At 45.0% G+C, this 18,864-nt stretch overlaps 1 protein-coding gene across 1 annotated transcript in view; it reads right to left on the bottom strand.

The window, feature by feature from the left end:
• LOC138949850 (protein smoothened-like) overlaps positions 1 to 18,864 on the bottom strand; it is a gene marked incomplete at its 5' end in the record, with an annotated part of 53,280 nt that overhangs the window by 30,100 nt on the left and 4,316 nt on the right. Inside the window, 3 exon segments of the mRNA XM_070321631.1 lie at positions 14,780 to 15,004; positions 16,171 to 16,349; positions 18,666 to 18,864. The exon segment at positions 18,666 to 18,864 is cut by the window's right edge and continues 14 nt beyond it. Coding sequence (XP_070177732.1) covers positions 14,780 to 15,004; positions 16,171 to 16,349; positions 18,666 to 18,864 — 603 coding nt within the window.

The following is an 18,864-nucleotide window of genomic DNA, read 5'->3' on the forward strand; positions in this document are numbered from 1 at the left end:
GTTTGTGAGGCAGGGAAAGAGAGAGAGAGAGAGAGAGAGAGAGAGAGAGAGAGAGAGAGAGAGAGTGACTGAGAGAGAGAGAGAGTGACTGAGAGAGAGAGAGAAAGAGAGAGAGAGAAAATAGAGAGAGAGAGGGGGGGAGAGAGAGAAAGGGGGAGATAGAGAGAAAGAGAGAGAGAGAGAGACACACACACACATACACAGAGAAAGAGAGAGAGAGAGAGATGTCAACAAAATCAAGGAAAAGAAAAGCCTAACAAAGAATTTCAAGTGGCAGCCCAACTTTTCGACCTGTTGCCAGGCCTTCCTCAGCGGCGTTTAATTCTGCGAGACGCCAATTCATGCATCAAGTACTAAGCAACACAATACCATAGTTAATTCTGTTACGAAACACAAAGCAAATATTTCAAAGATAAAATCTACAAGACTTGACTAAAATTAATGTAAAAAATCAACAAGAAGAAACAGAGGCGAAAACAGTATTTGACTTTCAATGTTTTTGCAGAGAACTTGTTTACGGCAATAGTGGAAACTAACATGTTTTATGAACGTGTTTATGTTTTGCAATCTTGTTTTCTGATTTATCCATCTATATATTTATTTACCTATTTTCACTTTACTTATTTAGTTCCGATCAAATGATCCGCTGCAAGAGCAGTTTGTAAATAAAATCAGCGATACAAAATGCCTCCGTTTCACTTAGATGGCGTATGGAAATAATTAATAACCTTATTTTATGATGGGTGACCTCATTGCAAATTGCTGAAATTTAAAAAACGATATCAAAAATAGAGTTACTAGACGGAGCCCTTCGGGGCGTTTAGTCATGCTTGAGACATATATTCACATGTTTTGATAGAGTATGTCCTTATCTGCGACCAAAAGACAAATTGTTGCTTCAACAGTGCTTTGAGCGGATCATTAAGTCTTGCACTTTCGCGTCTAATAACGTACGGTGTCTAAAATTAAATACGGCGAAGTGGTCTGAGCCTACAATGTTTAAATGTGTACACTACATTGGTTGTGCACGTTAAAGATCCCACGATTGACAAAAGGGTCTTTCCTGGCAACATTGCTTAGGCACAGTTAATAATTGTCTACCTATACCCGTGTGACTTGGAATAATAGGCCGTGAAAGGTAAATATGCGCCGAAATGGCTGCAATCTACTGGCCGTATAAAATTTCATCTCACACGGCATCACTGCAGAGCGCCTAGAACTGTACCCACGGAATATGCGCGATATAAGACTCATTGATTGATTGAAATGTTTGATTGCATAACTTCTAAAAACTAGTTCCATGGTCTCATCCCTCCCCCCATCTACCCCCCCCCCCCTCATCCCCTATTTTGTTTTAAATCTTTTTTCTTTTCTTTTCTTGCTCCTCTTACAGTATCACGGTAAACGTTCCCAAATAGATCCTAGTTACCTCAGAGGACGTTAATCCCCAAAGTCAGCCAGTCAGTCAGTCATTAAAGGCAAAAGCGAGGTAACGCACAACTGGGTCCGACCAGAAAAGCCGTCGCTGCCTGTGTGACAACCACCATAAAAATCTGCAACAGCGGGAAACTTTCAAGTTAAGTATTTTCAACCATCATGACTGTGCCCGCATTCAACTTTACAATCAAAGGATGTCTGTTGAGATAATCGAATGGATCAAAACTTTGAAACCTGCGCGCATATTCTAAGCCGACTAACACATAATTGTTAAGGACATCATAAAATGGTTCTCGGTGAAAACTTGACCGAGGGCCATTTTACGACGTCCTTGACTCGAGTGTGTGACGTATTCTCATATGCGCTGCTTCTTGGGCAAGGTAAAGAACACCAATACTTCAATGCCGTTCTCGAGCTACGTTGACTTTTACAAAGGGTACAACTGACACGGCTTACGTAATCTGGTTTCCTGGTCATTTGTGTGAAAAATCTGTCCGACAAAGAAAACTGCCCAACGAATATAGATAACTCGGTCGAAAAAAATACTACCAGCAAAATATCTAACCCCCCCCCACTCCCACCTCCGCCGAAGAAAGAGCACGGGGTTCAATACATGATGATAGTTATTAAACACAAAGCAGTTGTAGCTAGGCTCAAGGCAATCACAAGATAGGAAAGCTTTCGAGTCATCGACAATCATTCGGAGGTGTGTTTTGGAACAAATGTTGGAGAAAAGGGTAAATGTCGGCTTCTTTTACAGACACTATCTAGTCTTATGTTTCTTATTTGTTTGACCCTCTTAGGATTATGGAGTTTTATGCACTGCCTTTTATAGTTAACTAAACTTTTGTATTTGAATTAGCCCATTGCACTTGGTGTAGGCCTTAAGCTTATTTAAATCGCTTGTCCAGTATTTAATTTAGTTCTCAATTTTTGTATGAACTCAAATGTTTAGTGTTCTTAGTATGTCTTGCTAAACTAAGTTCTATTTAATCAGAGTATGTTTGCGTGTGCTTATACTTAGTGATATTGTAAAGCGCATAGTGCTTTTCGTTATGCGCTATAGAAATCTCCTTAATAAATAAATAAATAAATAAATAAATAAACATTCAAAACTGTGTAAAATGGTCGAACTGAAGTTTTTGCACAACAAATATGACCATAACAATTATTTCTTAAACTTAAAGTACTGGGACAAATTAACCCCTTCGTTGTGAAGTTACACACGCGCAATGTTGAGACAAATTCATCAAAGACATGAACGCAATCATCCATGGAAAACGCGCTGATCATGCCTGTAAGGGCTGTTTTAAAGTCACTGAATGTCTAATGTTGATTGAGGTACACCATGTATGGTAACACTTATCTCCCAATACCCCCTCGGACAGTTCTAGAACCCCTTGCAATGCTTAAAAGATAAACTCCATTTCCTCACTTCATTTTGGCAGTTCAAAACTGTCAAAAACATGATTTCACATTTTGGTCATGCTCGCAATAGTTATCTCCAATCGATGCTTCATAATATTCTGCATGTTTTAGTTCTGCAGTTGCTCATACATCTTTTTATAGACATCTGAAGACGTGTGCTGCTCACATACAGATCAGCATAAATCCATTTACAACTTAGATTGTTTAGTGTCTATATGTTATTTGCTTGTCTGTCTGTCTTGTGCGTACTCCTTCTCAAACATAAACAAACTCGGACATATTCAAAGATAGTCTACATAATTATGATCCAGAGACAGCCAGCATGCCTCTTCCTTGTTCTCCGACAAAAGAAAACTTCCTTGTGGCCTATTGTGTGTTTTCGCCGGTAGGTGTCAATTGGCAGGCCAGGCACTTAATCACGCTTGACTCCCCTCCGCTTAAGCGGCAATCGTTTAGCAAGCCCCGGTGTCTGCTTCAAGAAAACCCTTCACACCCAGATTAGTGAGGGAACATCGAATAGTGACATTTTTCGATGTGATTTTCGATTTCATAAACAACAATTTTGAAAAATGATATAAAAGAGATAAATATTTTGCAAATACCGTATCTGGGTGGTCTAAATCAGGTTTCTTGTCAAACGTAAAATGCAGTATAGAAAAAACCCGTTGTGTTGGAATTTAAGACTAAATCAATTTGGGTCTACTTGTAGAAACAGTGTTAATAAATGTTCAACAAATGCTGAAAGAAACAATTGGCAGCACCCTTGAAACGCTTGGCATGTATATTAAATGTTGAATGTATATTGGTTAAGAACAAAAGTAGGGCAATTTCGTTACTTTTGATTTGGACCCCTACCTCAATAGTTCTTTGAATGTTCGCCTTCTTTTATATTTAGGTACCGAGAAGCCTTCAACAGATGTATACATGTATAACTAATTCAATAAGTTTTTCGAAGCATCCTATTCTAAACACGTTAAATGTCTGACCTTTTTGTTTTTGTTTTTATTTGTTTCTGTTGGGTTTCAAACAACATTCTGTGAGATAACCTTTAAGGTCATCGCCGTAACAAGAACACTGTTCTTCCGTTTTAGGCTTTTATAGTCCATACAATATTTGCTGGCTTACACCCGTCAATTTTACGTGTATCAGTTCATGAAATATTTGCCGGCTTTTACCCATCTATGTTATCTTTCCCCGGTCAAGGCAATATCTTGAAATGATTGTTGAAACTTCAGAGAACCCTTTGCTTAAAGTTCCAAAGATTGTTTTTGTTTTGGAGCTTTCCATTCTTTTCGATCATGAACAAGGAAATAGCTGAATGAGTATGACGCGTTCTCTAAAGCTGTCCTGGGGTACAGAACGGATGTGATCACACACTTATCGCTCGCTTGAGTAATTCTTTAATCACACAAGAAGCTTTTGTGGTGTTTTGTTTTCTTGAAATAGTGACACGTTACCTGGCACACTTAAGCAGGTTTCATGCCCCCCCCCCCCCTCCCTACCCATTGGGAATACAGACCACTTGAACAAATCTGAGTGTGTGGAGTTACGCCCTGGAGTCATACTCGCCGGAGGAAAAAGGGTGAGTTCTTGGCTTTGTGGCGCCAATAACAAGTCATTGATGACGAATTGAGTCATCTGTCAGTAAAACGTAAAAACGGAGGAAGGTCTCTTATTCATATTTGCTTCTTTGGCTACCATAACTGTCTCGTTGTATGCCTTTTTTTTCTTCCAAGTATATACAACTATTGCAACAACAATAAAGAGCTAACAGGCAAGTGATATTTAATTTAGAAATGGAATACTCTTTAATTTAAAACAAAAGCACAACGAACAAGATGTTTTAATTTATTTCGCTCCAAGTCAAAATTTAAGCAAAACATCTAAATAGTTTTAAATGCGCATTTAGTCCGCTGTCGCACGGAGGAATGTAGGATTACCAAAACCGGCAAAATCAAAACTGGGCAAAACTTGATTTAAAAGAACGCCCCCCCCCCCCCCCCCCCCCCCCCTGTAGAATTTGCACTGCTAGATGCGTTGGCGGCATCCCATCCTGCCTCTCCCAACTTGCCGTATCCCAGTCTGCCTTACCCAATTTGCCGCATCCCAGCCTGCTGCTTTGTGTGTGTTAGTGCGTGTGTATTTGTGTTTGTGAGGCAGGGAAAGAGAGAGAGAGAGAGAGAGAGAGAGAGAAAGAGAGAGAGAGAGATAAAAGAGAGAGAGAGAAAAGAGAGAGAGAGAAAGACAGAGAGAGAGGGGGAGAGAGGGGGAGAGAGAGAGAGGGAGAAAGGGAGAGAGAGAGGGGGAGAGAGAGAGAGAAAGAGAGAGAGAGAGAGAAAGAGAAAGAGAGAGAGAAAGAGAGAGAGAGAGACACACACACACACATACACAGAGAAAGAGAGAGAGAGAGAGATGTCAACAAAATCAAGGAAAAGAAAAGCCTAACAAAGAATTTCAAGTGGCAGCCCAACTTTTCGACCTGTTGCCAGGCCTTCCTCAGCGGCGTTTAATTCTGCGAGACGCCAATTCATGCATCAAGTACTAAGCAACACAATACCATAGTTAATTCTGTTACGAAACACAAAGCAAATATTTCAAAGATAAAATCTACAAGACTTGACTAAAATTAATGTAAAAAATCAACAACAAGAAGAAACAGAGGCGAAAACAGTATTTGACTTTCAATGTTTTTGCAGAGAACTTGTTTACGGCAATAGTGGAAACTAACATGTTTTATGAACGTGTTTATGTTTTGCAATCTTGTTTTCTGATTTATCCATCTATATATTTATTTACCTATTTTCACTTTACTTATTTAGTTCCGATCAAATCCGCTGCAAGAGCAGTTTGTAAATAAAATCAGCGATACAAAATGCCTCCGTTTCACTTAGATGGCGTATGGAAATAATTAATAACCTTATTTTATGATGGGTGACCTCATTGCAAATTGCTGACATTTAAAAAACGATATCAAAAATAGAGTTACTAGACGGAGCCCTTCGGGGCGTTTAGTCATGCTTGAGACGTATATTCACATGTTTTGATAGCGTATGTCCTTATCTGCGACCAAAAGACAAATTGTTGCTTCAACAGTGCTTTGAGCGGATCATTAAGTATTGCACTTTCGCGTCTAATAACGTACGGTGTCTAAGATTAAATACGGCGAAGTGGTCTGAGCCTACAATGTTTAAATGTTTTATTGCATAACTTCTAAAAACTAGTTCCATAGTCTCATCCCTCCCCGTATCTACCCCCCCCCCCCTCATCCCCTATTTTTAAAAAAAATCTTTTTTCTTTTCTTTTCTTGCTCCTCTTACAGTATCACAGTAAATGTTCCCAAATAGATCCTAGTTACCTAAGAGGACGTTAATCCCCAAAGTCAGCCAGTCAGTCAGTCATTAAAGGCAAAAGCGAGGTAACGCACAACTGGGTCCGACCAGAAAAGCCGTCGCTGCCTGTGTGACAACCACCATAAAAATCTACCACAGCGGGAAACTTTCAAGTTAAGTATTTTCAACAATCATGTGCCCGCATTCAACTTTACAATCAAAGGATGTCTGTTGAGATAATCGAATGGATCAAAACTTTGAAACCTGCGCGCATATTCTAAGCCGACTAACACATAATTGTTAAGGACATCATAAAATGGTTCTCGGTGAAAACTTGACCGAGGGCCATTTTACGACGTCCTTGACTCGAGTGTGCGCTGCTTCCTGGGCAAGGTAAAGAACACCGAAAATACTTCAATGCCGTTCTCGAGCTACGCTGACTTTTACAAAGGGTACAGCTGACACGGCTTACGTAATCTGGTTTCCTGGTCATTTGTGTGAAAAATCTGTCCGACAAAGAAGAAGAAGAAGAAGTGCGCGCAGAGAGAGAGAGAGAGAGAGAGAGAGAGAGAGAGAGAGAGAGAGAGAGAGAGAGAGAGAGAGAGACAGACAGACAGACAGAGAGAGGCATACAGACAGAGAGAGACAGACAGACTTTCCGCACTCGTTAAAATGTCAGTCGATACTGGAATGAATGTTGAAACATTGTAAACCTAAAAAAAAAATTAAAAAAAAATAATATTAAAATTAAACATTCATACGAGTTACTATCTGTGACAAGGACGCATAAGAAGTATAGCAACTAAATATTAATCCGCTTACCCATTGCTCCTCTTCGCACCTCGGCCTGTGAGTCGTCCTTTTCCTGAGTACTTGCACACAAGTTTTGCGTATGCATACTTCAGTTCGTCTGGAAAAGGCTGTTTTGAATTCTTGTTCGCAAGTTGAACAGCACGACTGTATTTGACCACGTACACCAAATCGTTCTTTCTGGAAAAGTCTGCCAGCCGTTCGGTAAGATCATTCCAACTTCTGAATGTTTTCCCCAACTGTCATTTGTGCCATTTCTCAGCGATTGATCAACGGTGTGGTTATTATGGATGTAGTAAGTGTCGAATTGTGAGAACAGTTCTGTCCGCCAAGTGGTTTTAAACACTGCGCGTATTTGCACCAAGTAATAACGTGTCACATCAAAATAGTTCTTTACCTGTCAGATAGTTTAGCGCCAAAAACATGAACCAATGATAGCCCATGGATTAGTAAGTGATATGATGTTGGGGCGGGGCCAATGAACTAATGTCAACACAGTAAGTATCAACCAATGTTTGGCTCCGCCCCCACATCACGTGGACTGGGTGGCCGAGTGGTAACGCACTTGCGCTCGGAAGCGAGAGGTTGCGAGTTCGACCCTGGGTCAGGGCGTTAGCAATTTTCTCCCCCCTTTCCTAACCTAGGTGGTGGGTTCAAGTGCTAGTCTTTCGGATGAGACGAAAAACCGAGGTCCCTTCGTGTACACTACATTGGGGTGTGCACGTTAAAGATCCCACGATTGACAAAAGGGTCTTTCCTGGCAAAATTGTATAGGCATAGATAAAACAATGTCCACCAAAATACCCGTGTGACTTGGAATAATAGGCCGTGAAAAGTAGGATATGCGCCGAAATGGCTGCGATCTGCTGGTCGATGTGAATGCATGATGTATTGTGTAAAAAATTCCATCTCACACGGCATAAATAGATCCCTGCGCCTTGAGTCCGAGTCTGGAGATACGCGCGCGATAGAAGACTTCATATATATAATCACGTGACCCATAAACCCATCGCCTGTAATTAGATCATACTATTACCGCTTCAGTTCTGAGACATCCTGCTTGCTGGCGCGCGCGCAGAGAAAAAAATTCCCTCTTTATTTTCACTTCTGATGCTCATCCTATTGTTGTTGGCACTCGGGTTTGTTTGTTTGTTTGCTTAACGCCCAGCCGACCACGAAGGGCCATATCAGGGCGGTGCTGCTTTTGACATATAACGTGCGCCACACACAAGACAGAAGTCGCAGCACAGGCTTCATGTCTCACCCAGTCACATTATTCTGACACCTGACCAACCAGTCCTAGCACTAACCCCATAATGCCAGACGCCAGGCGGAGCAGCCACTAGATTGCCAATTTTAAAGTCTTAGGTATGACCCGGCCGGGGTTCGAACCCACGACCTCCCGATCACGGGGCGGACGCCTTACCACGAGGATTGGGACTCGGGTAACAGGGAACGAAGGGCAGTGCCCCACCTAGTGATCGAGTGCCACAACCCAGACTTTTCCCTCAATATATATATATAGGTTTTAAACTCCTGCTTCCGGATTATACAAAACACATTAAAACATGTATTAAACAATGGCGACTGCACGTGAGAGGGAACAATAAAGAGACCAAAAAGCAATGTACTCACGTTAAAATGACGAACACGGAACGAATAACAGCGACGTTTCGACCTAAGGGTCTTCTTCAGGCACAAAAACACAAAAATACACACACAAAAAAGAAGAAGAAAGACGATAGAACAAATGAAGAGAAGAATAACTGACAAAACAACTGCACTGCACAAACCAACAAATGACAAAGACTGTCTTTGTCATTTGTTGGTTTGTGCAGTGCAGTTGTTTTGTCAGTTATTCTTCTCTTCATTTGTTCTATCGTCTTTCTTCTTTTTTGTGTGTGTATTTTTGTGTTTTTGTGCCTGAAGAAGACCCTTAGGTCGAAGCGTCGCTGTTATTCGTTCCGTGTTCGTCATTTTAACGTGAGTACATTGCTTTTTGGTCTCTACATTAAAACATGATTACATTAACGAGAGGATAGCTGTTTTCTCTCAATTTTACTTCCCTATAGGTCAGTATTACGTGTTTGCGCATGTTCTTTATATTTTTTCTTACAATGTTGTCACTTTTAACCTTTTAACAGGTGGTCCCGAGTTTTATCATTTTTTAACGAAACTATAATTGAATTAAAGTCCATGTTTTTAATGGTCCTTCCCTTAGGAAGTCAACGTATATAAAGGAAATATTATTAATACTCCTCTTACAAGGACCTTAACATATATCTCTTATTGCGCCCCCCCCCCCCCCTCCCGTACTCATGGAGAGTGGGTCCTGGGTCCTATCACGGTCGGGCTTGCTTGATCTTGCCCTTTTCTTTTCCTCCTCTATTTTTTTTTATCATATTACCCCAGTCCTGTCCGAGGCCAACAATCTATGCCTGTAGGACGTTAATATATCTTGTAAGTAACTGCGCTGGCTGCAAAATTCCTCAAACGGGAGGTGATTTTAGACAGGCAATGCACTGGTTTTCCCTTGAGACATGAGAAAATGACTTCTTTTTTTTCATTTTTCTCTGATGGATTGGCTCGCTAATTAAGAATGATAACCACAATAATTTAGAAAAAGAACAGTTTAAACTCTGATGTCATCGTAACACTCAGGGACATGTCTATACTAGTTTTACCGCGCTGGCGTCAAACAACACTTTTCATCTCAAACTCCTTACGACCAGACAAAATATATTCATGTCCTATAGGCATGTATTGTTAGCCTTTTAAGAACATGATCTGGGTTATAGGAAAAAAAAACACCGAACGAACGAAAATTAAGGGGCTTAAATTAAGGTCTAAATTGCCTATTATTGGTTTATACGATAGTTAAAAAAAAATTGTAACATTTTTTAAAAAAAATCGGGAGCTGGTTAAAAACAGAAGGATGACGGGAGTGGGGGTGATAAGATATTTAAAAATATCTGTTAAGATTGGATAAAATTGAGTACTTTGTATCACCTTGGTATAAGTGGGGTCCACATACGTAATCTGGGGGGATGGGACGATAAAATCGAGTGTTTATTTCATCCCAATGATGTTAAAAGTTATACAATCAGAGCCACATTTGGTTTACAAACAGTCAGACAGAGACTTAAAGTTTAGTGAAGAGCGGCTCTGCAGTTTCTGTCTTCTGCGTAGTGAAGAAAAACCGGCTTCGGAGGCAAACGCCTTTCCACCACGCCACAACCCTTACAACATTTTTGCGTGAAAACTGTCTGGTTGTCTGTCTGTCTGTCTGTCTGTCTGTCTGTCTGTCTGTCTGTCTGTCTCTCTCTCTCTCTCCCTCTCTCCGTCTCTCTCTCTCCCTCCCTTATGTGCTCCCTCTCTCTCCCTCCCTTCCTCCGTACCTCTCTCTCTCCCCCTCCCTCCTTTGCTCCCTCTCTCTCTCTCCATCCCTCTCTCCGTACCTCTCTCTCTCCCTCCCTTATGTGCTCCCTCTCTCTCTCCCTTCCTCCGTACCTCTCTCTCTCCCTCCCTCCTTTGCTCCCTCTCCCTCCCTCCTTCATTTGCTCCCTCTCTCTCTCCTTTCCTCCATACCTCTCTCTCTTCCTCCTTTGCTCCCTCTCTCCCCCTTCCTCCTTTGCTCCCTCTCTCTCTATCCCTCTCTTTCTCAGTACCTCTCTCTCTCCCTCCCTTCCTCCGTACCTCTCTATCTCCATCCCTTCCTCGATACCTCTATCTCTCCCTCTCTTCCTCCGTACCTCTCTCTCTCCCTCCCTCCTTTGCCCCCTCTCTCTCCCTCCCTCCTTTGCTCACTCTCTCTCTCTCTCCCTTCCTCCATACCTCTCTCTCTCCCTCCCTCCTTTGCTTCCTCTCTCTCTCTCTCCCTTCCACCGTACCTCTCTCTCTCCCTCCCTCCTTTTCTCTCTCTCTCTGACTCTCTCTCCCTTCCTCCATACCCCTCTCTCTCCCTCCTTCCTGTGCTCCCTCTCTCTCCCTCCCTCCTTTGCTCCCTTTCTCTCTCTCCCTTCCTCCGTACCTCTCTCTCTCCCCCCTTCCTTTGCTCCCTCTCTCTCCCTTCCTCCATACCTCTCTCTCTCTCCCTCCCTTCCTCCATACCTCTCTCTCTCTCCCTTCCTCCATACCTTTCTCTCCCTCCCTCCTTTGCTCCCTCTCTGTCCCTCCCTTCCTCCGTACCTCTCTCTCTCCCTCCCTCCTTTGCTCCCCCTCTCTCTCTCCCTCCCTTTATCCGTACCTCTCTCTCTCCCTCCCTTCCTCCATGCCTCTCTCTCTCCCTCCCTTCCTCCGTATCTCTCTCTCTCCCTCCCTCCTTTGCTCCCTCTCTCTCTCTCTCCCTTCCTCCATACCTCTCTCTCCCTCCCTCCTTTGCTCCCTCTCTCTCTCTTCCTTCCTCCGTACCTTTCTCTCCCTCTCTCCTTTGCTCCCTCTCTCTCTCTCTCTTCCTCCGTACCTCTCTCTCTCCCTCCCTCCTTTGCTCCCTCTCTCTCTCTCCCTTCCTCCATACCCCTTTCTCTCCCTCCCTCCTTTGCTCCCTCTCTCTCTCTCCCTTCCTCCATACCCCTTTCTCTCCCTCCCTCCTTTGCTCCCTCTCTCTCTCCCTTCCTCCGTACCTCTCTCTCTCCCTCCCTCCTTTGCTCCCTCTCTCTCTCTCTCCCTTCCTCCATACCTCTCTCTCTCCCTCCCTCCTTTGCTCCCTCTCTCTCCCTCCTTTCCTCCGTACCTTTCTTTCTCCCTCCCTCCTTTGCTCCCTCTCTCTCCCTCCCTCCTTTGCTCCCTCTCTCTCTCTCCCTCCGTTTCTGCGTACCTCTTTCTCTCCTTTCCTTCCTCCGTACCTGTCTCTCTCCCTCCCTTCCTTCGTACCTCTCTCTCTCCCTCCCTTCCTCCGTACCTCTCTCTTTCCCTCCTTCCTTTGCTCCCTCTCTCTCTCCCTCCCTTCCTCCGTACCTCTCTCCCTCCCTTTCTCCATACCTCTCTCTCACCCTCCCTCCTTTGCTCCCTCTCTCTCTCTCTCTTCCTCCGTACCTCTCTCCCTCCCTTTCTCCGTACCTCTCTCTCCCTCCCTTCCTCCGTACCTCTTCCTCTCCCTCCCTCTTTTGCTCCCTCTCTCTCCCTCCCTTCCTCCGTACCTCTCTCTCTCCCTCCCTCCTTTGCTCCCTCTCTCTCTCTCCCTCCCTTTCTCCGTACCTCTCTCTCTCCCTCCCTTCCTCCGTACCTCTCTCTCTCCCTCCCTTCCTCCGTATCTCTCTCTCTCACTCCCTCCTTTGCTCCCTCTCTCTCTCTCTTCCTTCCTCCGTACCTTTCTCTCCCTCTCTCCTTTGCTCCCTCTCTCTCTCCCTTCCTCCGTACCCCTCTCCCTCCCTCCCTCCTTTGCTCCCTCTCTCTCTCCCTTCGTCCATACCTATCTCTTTCCCTCCCTCCTGTGCTCCCTCTCTCTCCCTCCCTCCTTTGCTCCCTCTCTCTCCTTTCCTCCATACCTCTCTATCTCCCTCCCTCCTTTGCTCCCTCTCTCTCTCTCCCTTCCTCCGTACCTCTCTCTCTCCCTCCATCTTTGCCCCCTCTCTCTCTCTCTCACTTCCTCCATACCTCTCTCTCCCTCCCTCCTTTGCTCCCTCTATCTCTCTCTCACTCTCTTTCTCCGTACCCCTCTCTCTCCCTCCCTTCATCCTTACCTCTCTCTCTCCCTCCCTTACTCTCTACCTCTCTCTCTCCCTCCCTTCCTCCGTACCTTTCTCTCTCCCTCCCTTCCTCCGTACCTCTCTCTCTCTCTCCCTCCCTCCTTTGCTCCCTCTCTCTCTCCCTCCTTACCCCTCTCTCTCTCTCCCTCCCTCCTTTGCTTCCTCTCGATTTCTCCCTCCGTCCGTATCTCTCTCTCTCCCTCCCTCCTTTGCTCCCTCTCTTTCTCTCACCCTCCTTACCTTTCTCTCTCCCTCCCTCCTTTGCTCCCTCTGTCTCTCTCTCTCCCTCCCTACCTCTCTCTCTCACTCCCTCCTGTGCTCCCTCTCTCTCTCTCCCTCCCTTCCTCCGTACCTCTCTCTCTCCCTCCCTCCTTTGCTCCCTGTCTCTCTCCCTCCTTACCTCTCTCTCTCCCTCCCTCCTTTGCTCCCTCTCTCTTTCTCCCTTCCTTCGTACCTCTCTCTCTCTCTCCCTCCCTCTTTTGCTCCCTCTCTCTCTCCCCCTTCCTCCGTTCCTCTCTCTCTCTCCCTCCCTCTTTTGCTCCCTCTCTCTTTCTCCCTTCCTCCGTACCTCTCTCTCTCTCTCCCTCTTTTGCTCCCTCTCTCTCTCCCCCCCCCTCCTTACCTATCTCTCTCCCTCCCTTCTTTGCTCCCTCTCTCTCTCTCTCTCCCTCCCTCCGTACCTCTCTCTCTTCCTCCCTCCTTTGCTCCCTCTCTCTCTCCCTCCCTCCTTACCTCTCTCTCTCCCTCCCTCCTTTGCTGCCTCTCTCTCTCTTCCTCCCTCCGTAACTCTCTCTCTCCCTCCCTTCTTTGCTCCATCTCTCTCTCCCTCCCTCCTTACCTCTCTCTCTATCTGTCTCTCCTTTGCTCCCTCTCTCTCTCCCTCCCTCCGTACCTCTCTCTCTCCCTCCCTCCTTTGCTGCCTCTCTCTCCCTTCCTCCATACCTCTCTATATCCCTCCCTCCTTTGCTCCCTCTCTCTCTCTCCCTTCCTCCGTACCTCTCTCTCTCCCTCCCTTCTTTGCCCCCTCTCTGTGTCTCCCTTCCGCCATACCTCTCTCTCTCCCTCCCTCCTTTGCTCCCTCTATCTCTCTCTCACTCTCTCACTCTCTTTCTCCGTACCTCTCTCTCTCCCTCCCTTCATCCGTACCTCTCTCTCTCCCTCCCTTCATCCGTACCTCTCTCTCTCCCTCCCTTCCTCCGTACCTTTCTCTCTCCCTCCCTTCCTCCGTACCTCTCTCTCTCCCTCCCTCCTTTGCTCCCCCTACGCGGTTCATACTTCGCAATAAGTCAAGTCAAATCAATATTTATTTCAAAAAACCTCTAGGGTTACATGAATAAAATAAATAAAAATTGCAATAAACACGACAAAAAAGATGTAATAATGAGACACAACACTTCGAATTAACCTAAAATAAATCTCATAACAAAATAGTTGTAATCATTTTTTTTTTTTTACAGGAATGTATATGTTTCTGTGTTTGTTTTTGTTTTAATACAAAAAAAAACCCGTGATCAAATAATCAGAACTCTTTCAAAATACTCTTAATAAAATATATTAAATGCAATAACTTTTGTTTTTTTTAATTCAAATAAATGTTTTAGTTTGACTACATTTGAATAGAAACTGAATTCTGATGAAAGCAGTTACTGTAAAGTCATTTGAAGTCACATGATAAAAATCACATGGTTTAGTTGAGCAGACCACAAAGTGCAGAGCTAAAATATGTGTATGAATCTGTGTGAAAATCCAGTCCGTTTGTCCACAGGGATGCTAGGAAGCAGTCAAATGGGGTCGCTCAATCTGCTCAAATCCAGTCAAATGGGGTCGCACGGGCCGACAAATGGGGACGTCCCCGTTTGTCGGAAGCGTCCCCATTTGACTGCTCTCCAGTGACAATCGTCCCCATTTGTCGGTAAAACCACCTACACACACACACACATACACACACACACACATACACACACACGCGCGCGCACCCCCCCCCCCCCCACACACACCCTACCACTACCAACCCATCCAACACCCCTAAGCACACAAAAACACACACCCACCGTCACCAACCCACCCAAACCCACCCCCCTCTCCCACCTCACCTCTGAGATGGCCAAACAGACAATGGTCAGTACAAGAGGAATCGTCCAGCTGACCAAGTGGAAGTAGGCGGTCTTGGAGCTGAGGTCGTCACGTGGGGTGCCCAGCGCGCGAAAGGTCACGTGCCAGGCGTAACACAGCATGACGAACCACAGCAGGCCGGCCATGGTGAAATAGTAGATCATCACAAACACCACAGTGCATGAGGCGGTTTCACCGGACCTGTTGGAAATACATTCATTGATTATCACTCGATTTGCGGGAAGGTTCCCCATCGTACTTTCTAAATTAGTGATGGAGATATTTATGGGTTTATTTGAAAATGACCCTAATTAATTGATTATCTATATGCTTGTTTTATATCTCTTTTCTCTGATATGGGGCTGGTAAGGGCTGTATAAGAACAACTTTTTTTTATTTTTAATTTTTACATTTTGTCAAGTTTGGTCTGTCTCTCTCTTTCATACTCCCCAACCCCCAAACACACACAAACTGACCCTAACTGTGACTCGGCTTTTCTCTGGGAGCTATCCACCCGACATACAATGTCCTTTGTGGCTTCGCTGGAGAAGTGAGCCACACCCTCTTCTCTCCAACTCCCACCCCTAAACCCCCCTTTCATCCCCCCCGCCAACCCTCAACCCCACAACACACACAAACTGACCCAAACCGTTGCTCAGCTTTTCTCTGGGTGAGCCACACCCTCCCCTCTCGAACTCTCTCTCCCCCCCCCCCCAAAAAAAAAACCAGCCACACACACCACTCTTTCATCCTTCCAAACCCCGAAACACAAACAAACTGTTCTTATTCTACCAATGATTTGGGTCGGAAATCAATCTCTCCCTCTCTCTCTCTTTCTTTCTCTCTCCCTCCTTCCCTCTCTTTCTTTCTCTCTCCCTCCTTCCATCTCCCTCTCTCTCCCTCCTTCCCTCTCTCTTTCTTTTACTCTCCCTCCTTCCCTCTCCCTCTCTCTCCCTCCTTCCCTCTCTCTTTCTTTTACTCTCCCTCCTTCCCTCTCCCTCTCTCTCCCTCCTTCCCTCTCTCTCTTTCTTTCTCTCTCTCTCCTTCCCTCTCCCTCCTTCCCTATCCCCCCTTCCTTCTCCCTCCTTCCTTCTCCCTGCTTCCCTCTCCCTCCTTCCTTCCCTCTCTCTCCCTCCTTCCCTCTCTCTCCCTCCCTCCTCCCCTTTCTCTCTTTCTCTCTCTCTCCTTCCCTCTCACTCTCTCTTCCTCCTTCCCTCTCCCTCTCTCTCCCTCCTTCCCCCTCTCTCCCTCCTTCCCCCTCTCTCTCCCTCCTTCCCTCTCTCTCCCTCCTTCCTTCTCTCTCGATGTCCTCTCTGTGTCCCCTCCCCCTGTCCCCTACCCCAACCCCAAAACACACACAAACTGACCCTAACCGTGGCTCAGCTTTTCTCTGGGTACCATCTACCCGACATACGATGTCCTGCCTGGCTCCGTTGGAGAACTGGGCCATCCACCCGACCGTTGCGAGGAGAAAGCAGAAGTTGACGAAGAAGAGAATGAGCGCTGGGTATCTGCTTGCGTTCTCCCAGTCAATCATGAAAGTGAACTGAAACAGAATACAACAAGTCGCGTAAGGCGAAAATACAATATTTAGTCAAGTAGCTGTCGAACTCACAGAATGAAACGCAATGCCATTTTACTCGTAGCATCGTCAAGCCACCAATCATGGCAAAGGCAGTGAAATTGACAAGAAGAGCGGGGTAGTAGTTGCGCTAAGAAGGATAGCACGCTTTTCTGTACCTCTCTTTGTTTTAACTTTCTGAGCGTGTTTTTAATCCAAACATATCATATCTATATATTTTTGGAATCAGGAACCGACAAGGAATAAGATGAAAGTGTTTTTAAATTGATTTCGAAAAAAAAAAATTGATAATAATTTTTATATATTTAATTTTCAGAGCTTGTTTTTAATCCGAATATAACATATTTATATGTTTTTGGAATCAGCAAATGATGGAGAATAAGATAAACGTAAATTTGGATCGTTTTATAAATTTTTATTTTTTTTTACAATTTTCCGATTTTTAATGACCAAAGTCATTAATTAATTTTTAAGCCACCACGCTGAAATGCAATACCGAAGTCCGGGCTTCGTCGAAGATTACTTGACCAAAATTTGAACCAATTTGGTTGAAAAATGAGGGCGTGACAGTGCCGCCTCAACTTTCACGAAAAGCCGGATATGACGTCATCAAAGACATTTATCAAAAAAATGAAAAAAACGTTCGGGGATTTCATACCCAGGAACTCTCATGTCAAATTTCATAAAGATCGGTCCAGTAGTTTAGTCTGAATCGCTCTACACACACACACACACACACACACACGCGCACACACAGACACACACGCACACACGCACACACACACAGACAGACGCACATACACCACGACCCTCGTTTCGATTCCCCCTCGATGTTAAAATATTTAGTCAAAACTTGACTAAATATAAAAAACAAGAATTATAGGTAATTGGAACGTTTTGGGCGGGGATGTAGCTCAGTCGGTAGCGCGCTGGATTTGTATCCAGTTGGCCGCTGTCAGCGTGAGTTCGTCCCCACGTTCGGCGAGAGATTTATTTCTCAGAGTCAACTTTGTGTGCAGACTCTCCTCCGTGTCCGAACACCCCCGTGTGTACACGCAAGCACAAGACCAAGTGCGCACGAAAAAGATCCTGTAATCCATGTCAGAGTTCGGTGGGTTATAGAAACACGAAAATACCCAGCATGCTTCCTCCGAAAACGGCGTATGGCTGCCTAAATGGCGGGGTAAAAAACGGTCATACACGTAAAATTCCACTCGTGCAAAAACACGAGTGTACGTGGGAGTTTCAGCCCACGAACGCAGAAGAAGAAGAAGAAGAAGGAACGTTTGATTATTGACAAAAAACAAACACACGTTACATTTGCAGTACGTCGACCCAGTGATCTTTGAAGTGGAGAGACCGAAAACGAACTGAAACAGAGCATAACGGTTGGCAATAAATTATTAATAGACGATGTTCCGAAATAACTGTTATATGAAGTCTTATATCGCGCGCGTATCACCAGACTCGGAGTCAAGGCGCAGGGATCTATTTATGCCGTGTGAGATGGAATTTTTTTACACAATACATCACGCATTCACATCTACCAGCAGATCGCAGCCATTTCGGCGCATATTCTACTTTTCACGGCCTATTATTCCAAGTCACACGGGTATTTTGGTGGACATTTTTTTTATCTATGCCTATACAATTTTGCCAGGAAAGACCCTTTTCTCAATCGTGGGATCTTTAACGTGCACACCCCAATGTAGTGTACACGAAGGGACCTCGGTTTTTCGTCTCATCCGAAAGACTAGCACTTGAACCCACCACCTAGGTTAGGAAAGGGGAGAGAAAATTGCTAACGCCCTGACCCAGGGTCGAACTCGCAACCTCTCGCTTCCGAGCGCAAGTGCGTTACCACTCTGTCAGAATCCCCCAAGATCAGAGAGGGGTGGGTTTCACTGTACCAAACAGTCGTCTCTTGATTACATTTGAGAACATAAACCAAAAGTAAACATTCTTTTGTGGCCTTGAATAAAGATTTCCTCTTAATACAAATAAAACAAATTAAAAAAAAAACTTTCCAAGCGTTGTGGTAGAGTTACTCCCCAGAAAGTGAGTTGACCAGTTGTAACCAGCAATCACAGCGTTGAACTGGCTCCGATGTTTGTTATACAGCGTCTCTCTCACGCTGTCCCTCTCTCTATCTTAATTTCTCTCTTGCATTACACAACATCCCCCCCCCCCCCGCCTCATTCACGAAAAAAGCACCCCCCTCCCCTGCCCCCCTACAAAAAAGGAAGGAAAAAACCACACAAAAAATCTCGCTCAACTGACAAGGGTAAAGAGCGTGGACGCCAGACACAAGCCCCCCATGATGGTGACGAAGGCGTGCGCGTGCTTGTGGTCCTCGTCAGTGAACAGCGGGTCGTCACACTGCACACCGCAGCCCTCCAGCCCCTCCCACCAGCTGTCCTCAGTCTCGGTGCGCACGAGCGGCACGTCGCATCGCCCTGTCGTGTTGTAGGTCAGCTGC

This window comes from Littorina saxatilis, linkage group LG16 (assembly GCF_037325665.1).
Source record: "Littorina saxatilis isolate snail1 linkage group LG16, US_GU_Lsax_2.0, whole genome shotgun sequence".
NCBI classification, from domain to species: domain Eukaryota; kingdom Metazoa; phylum Mollusca; class Gastropoda; order Littorinimorpha; family Littorinidae; genus Littorina; species Littorina saxatilis.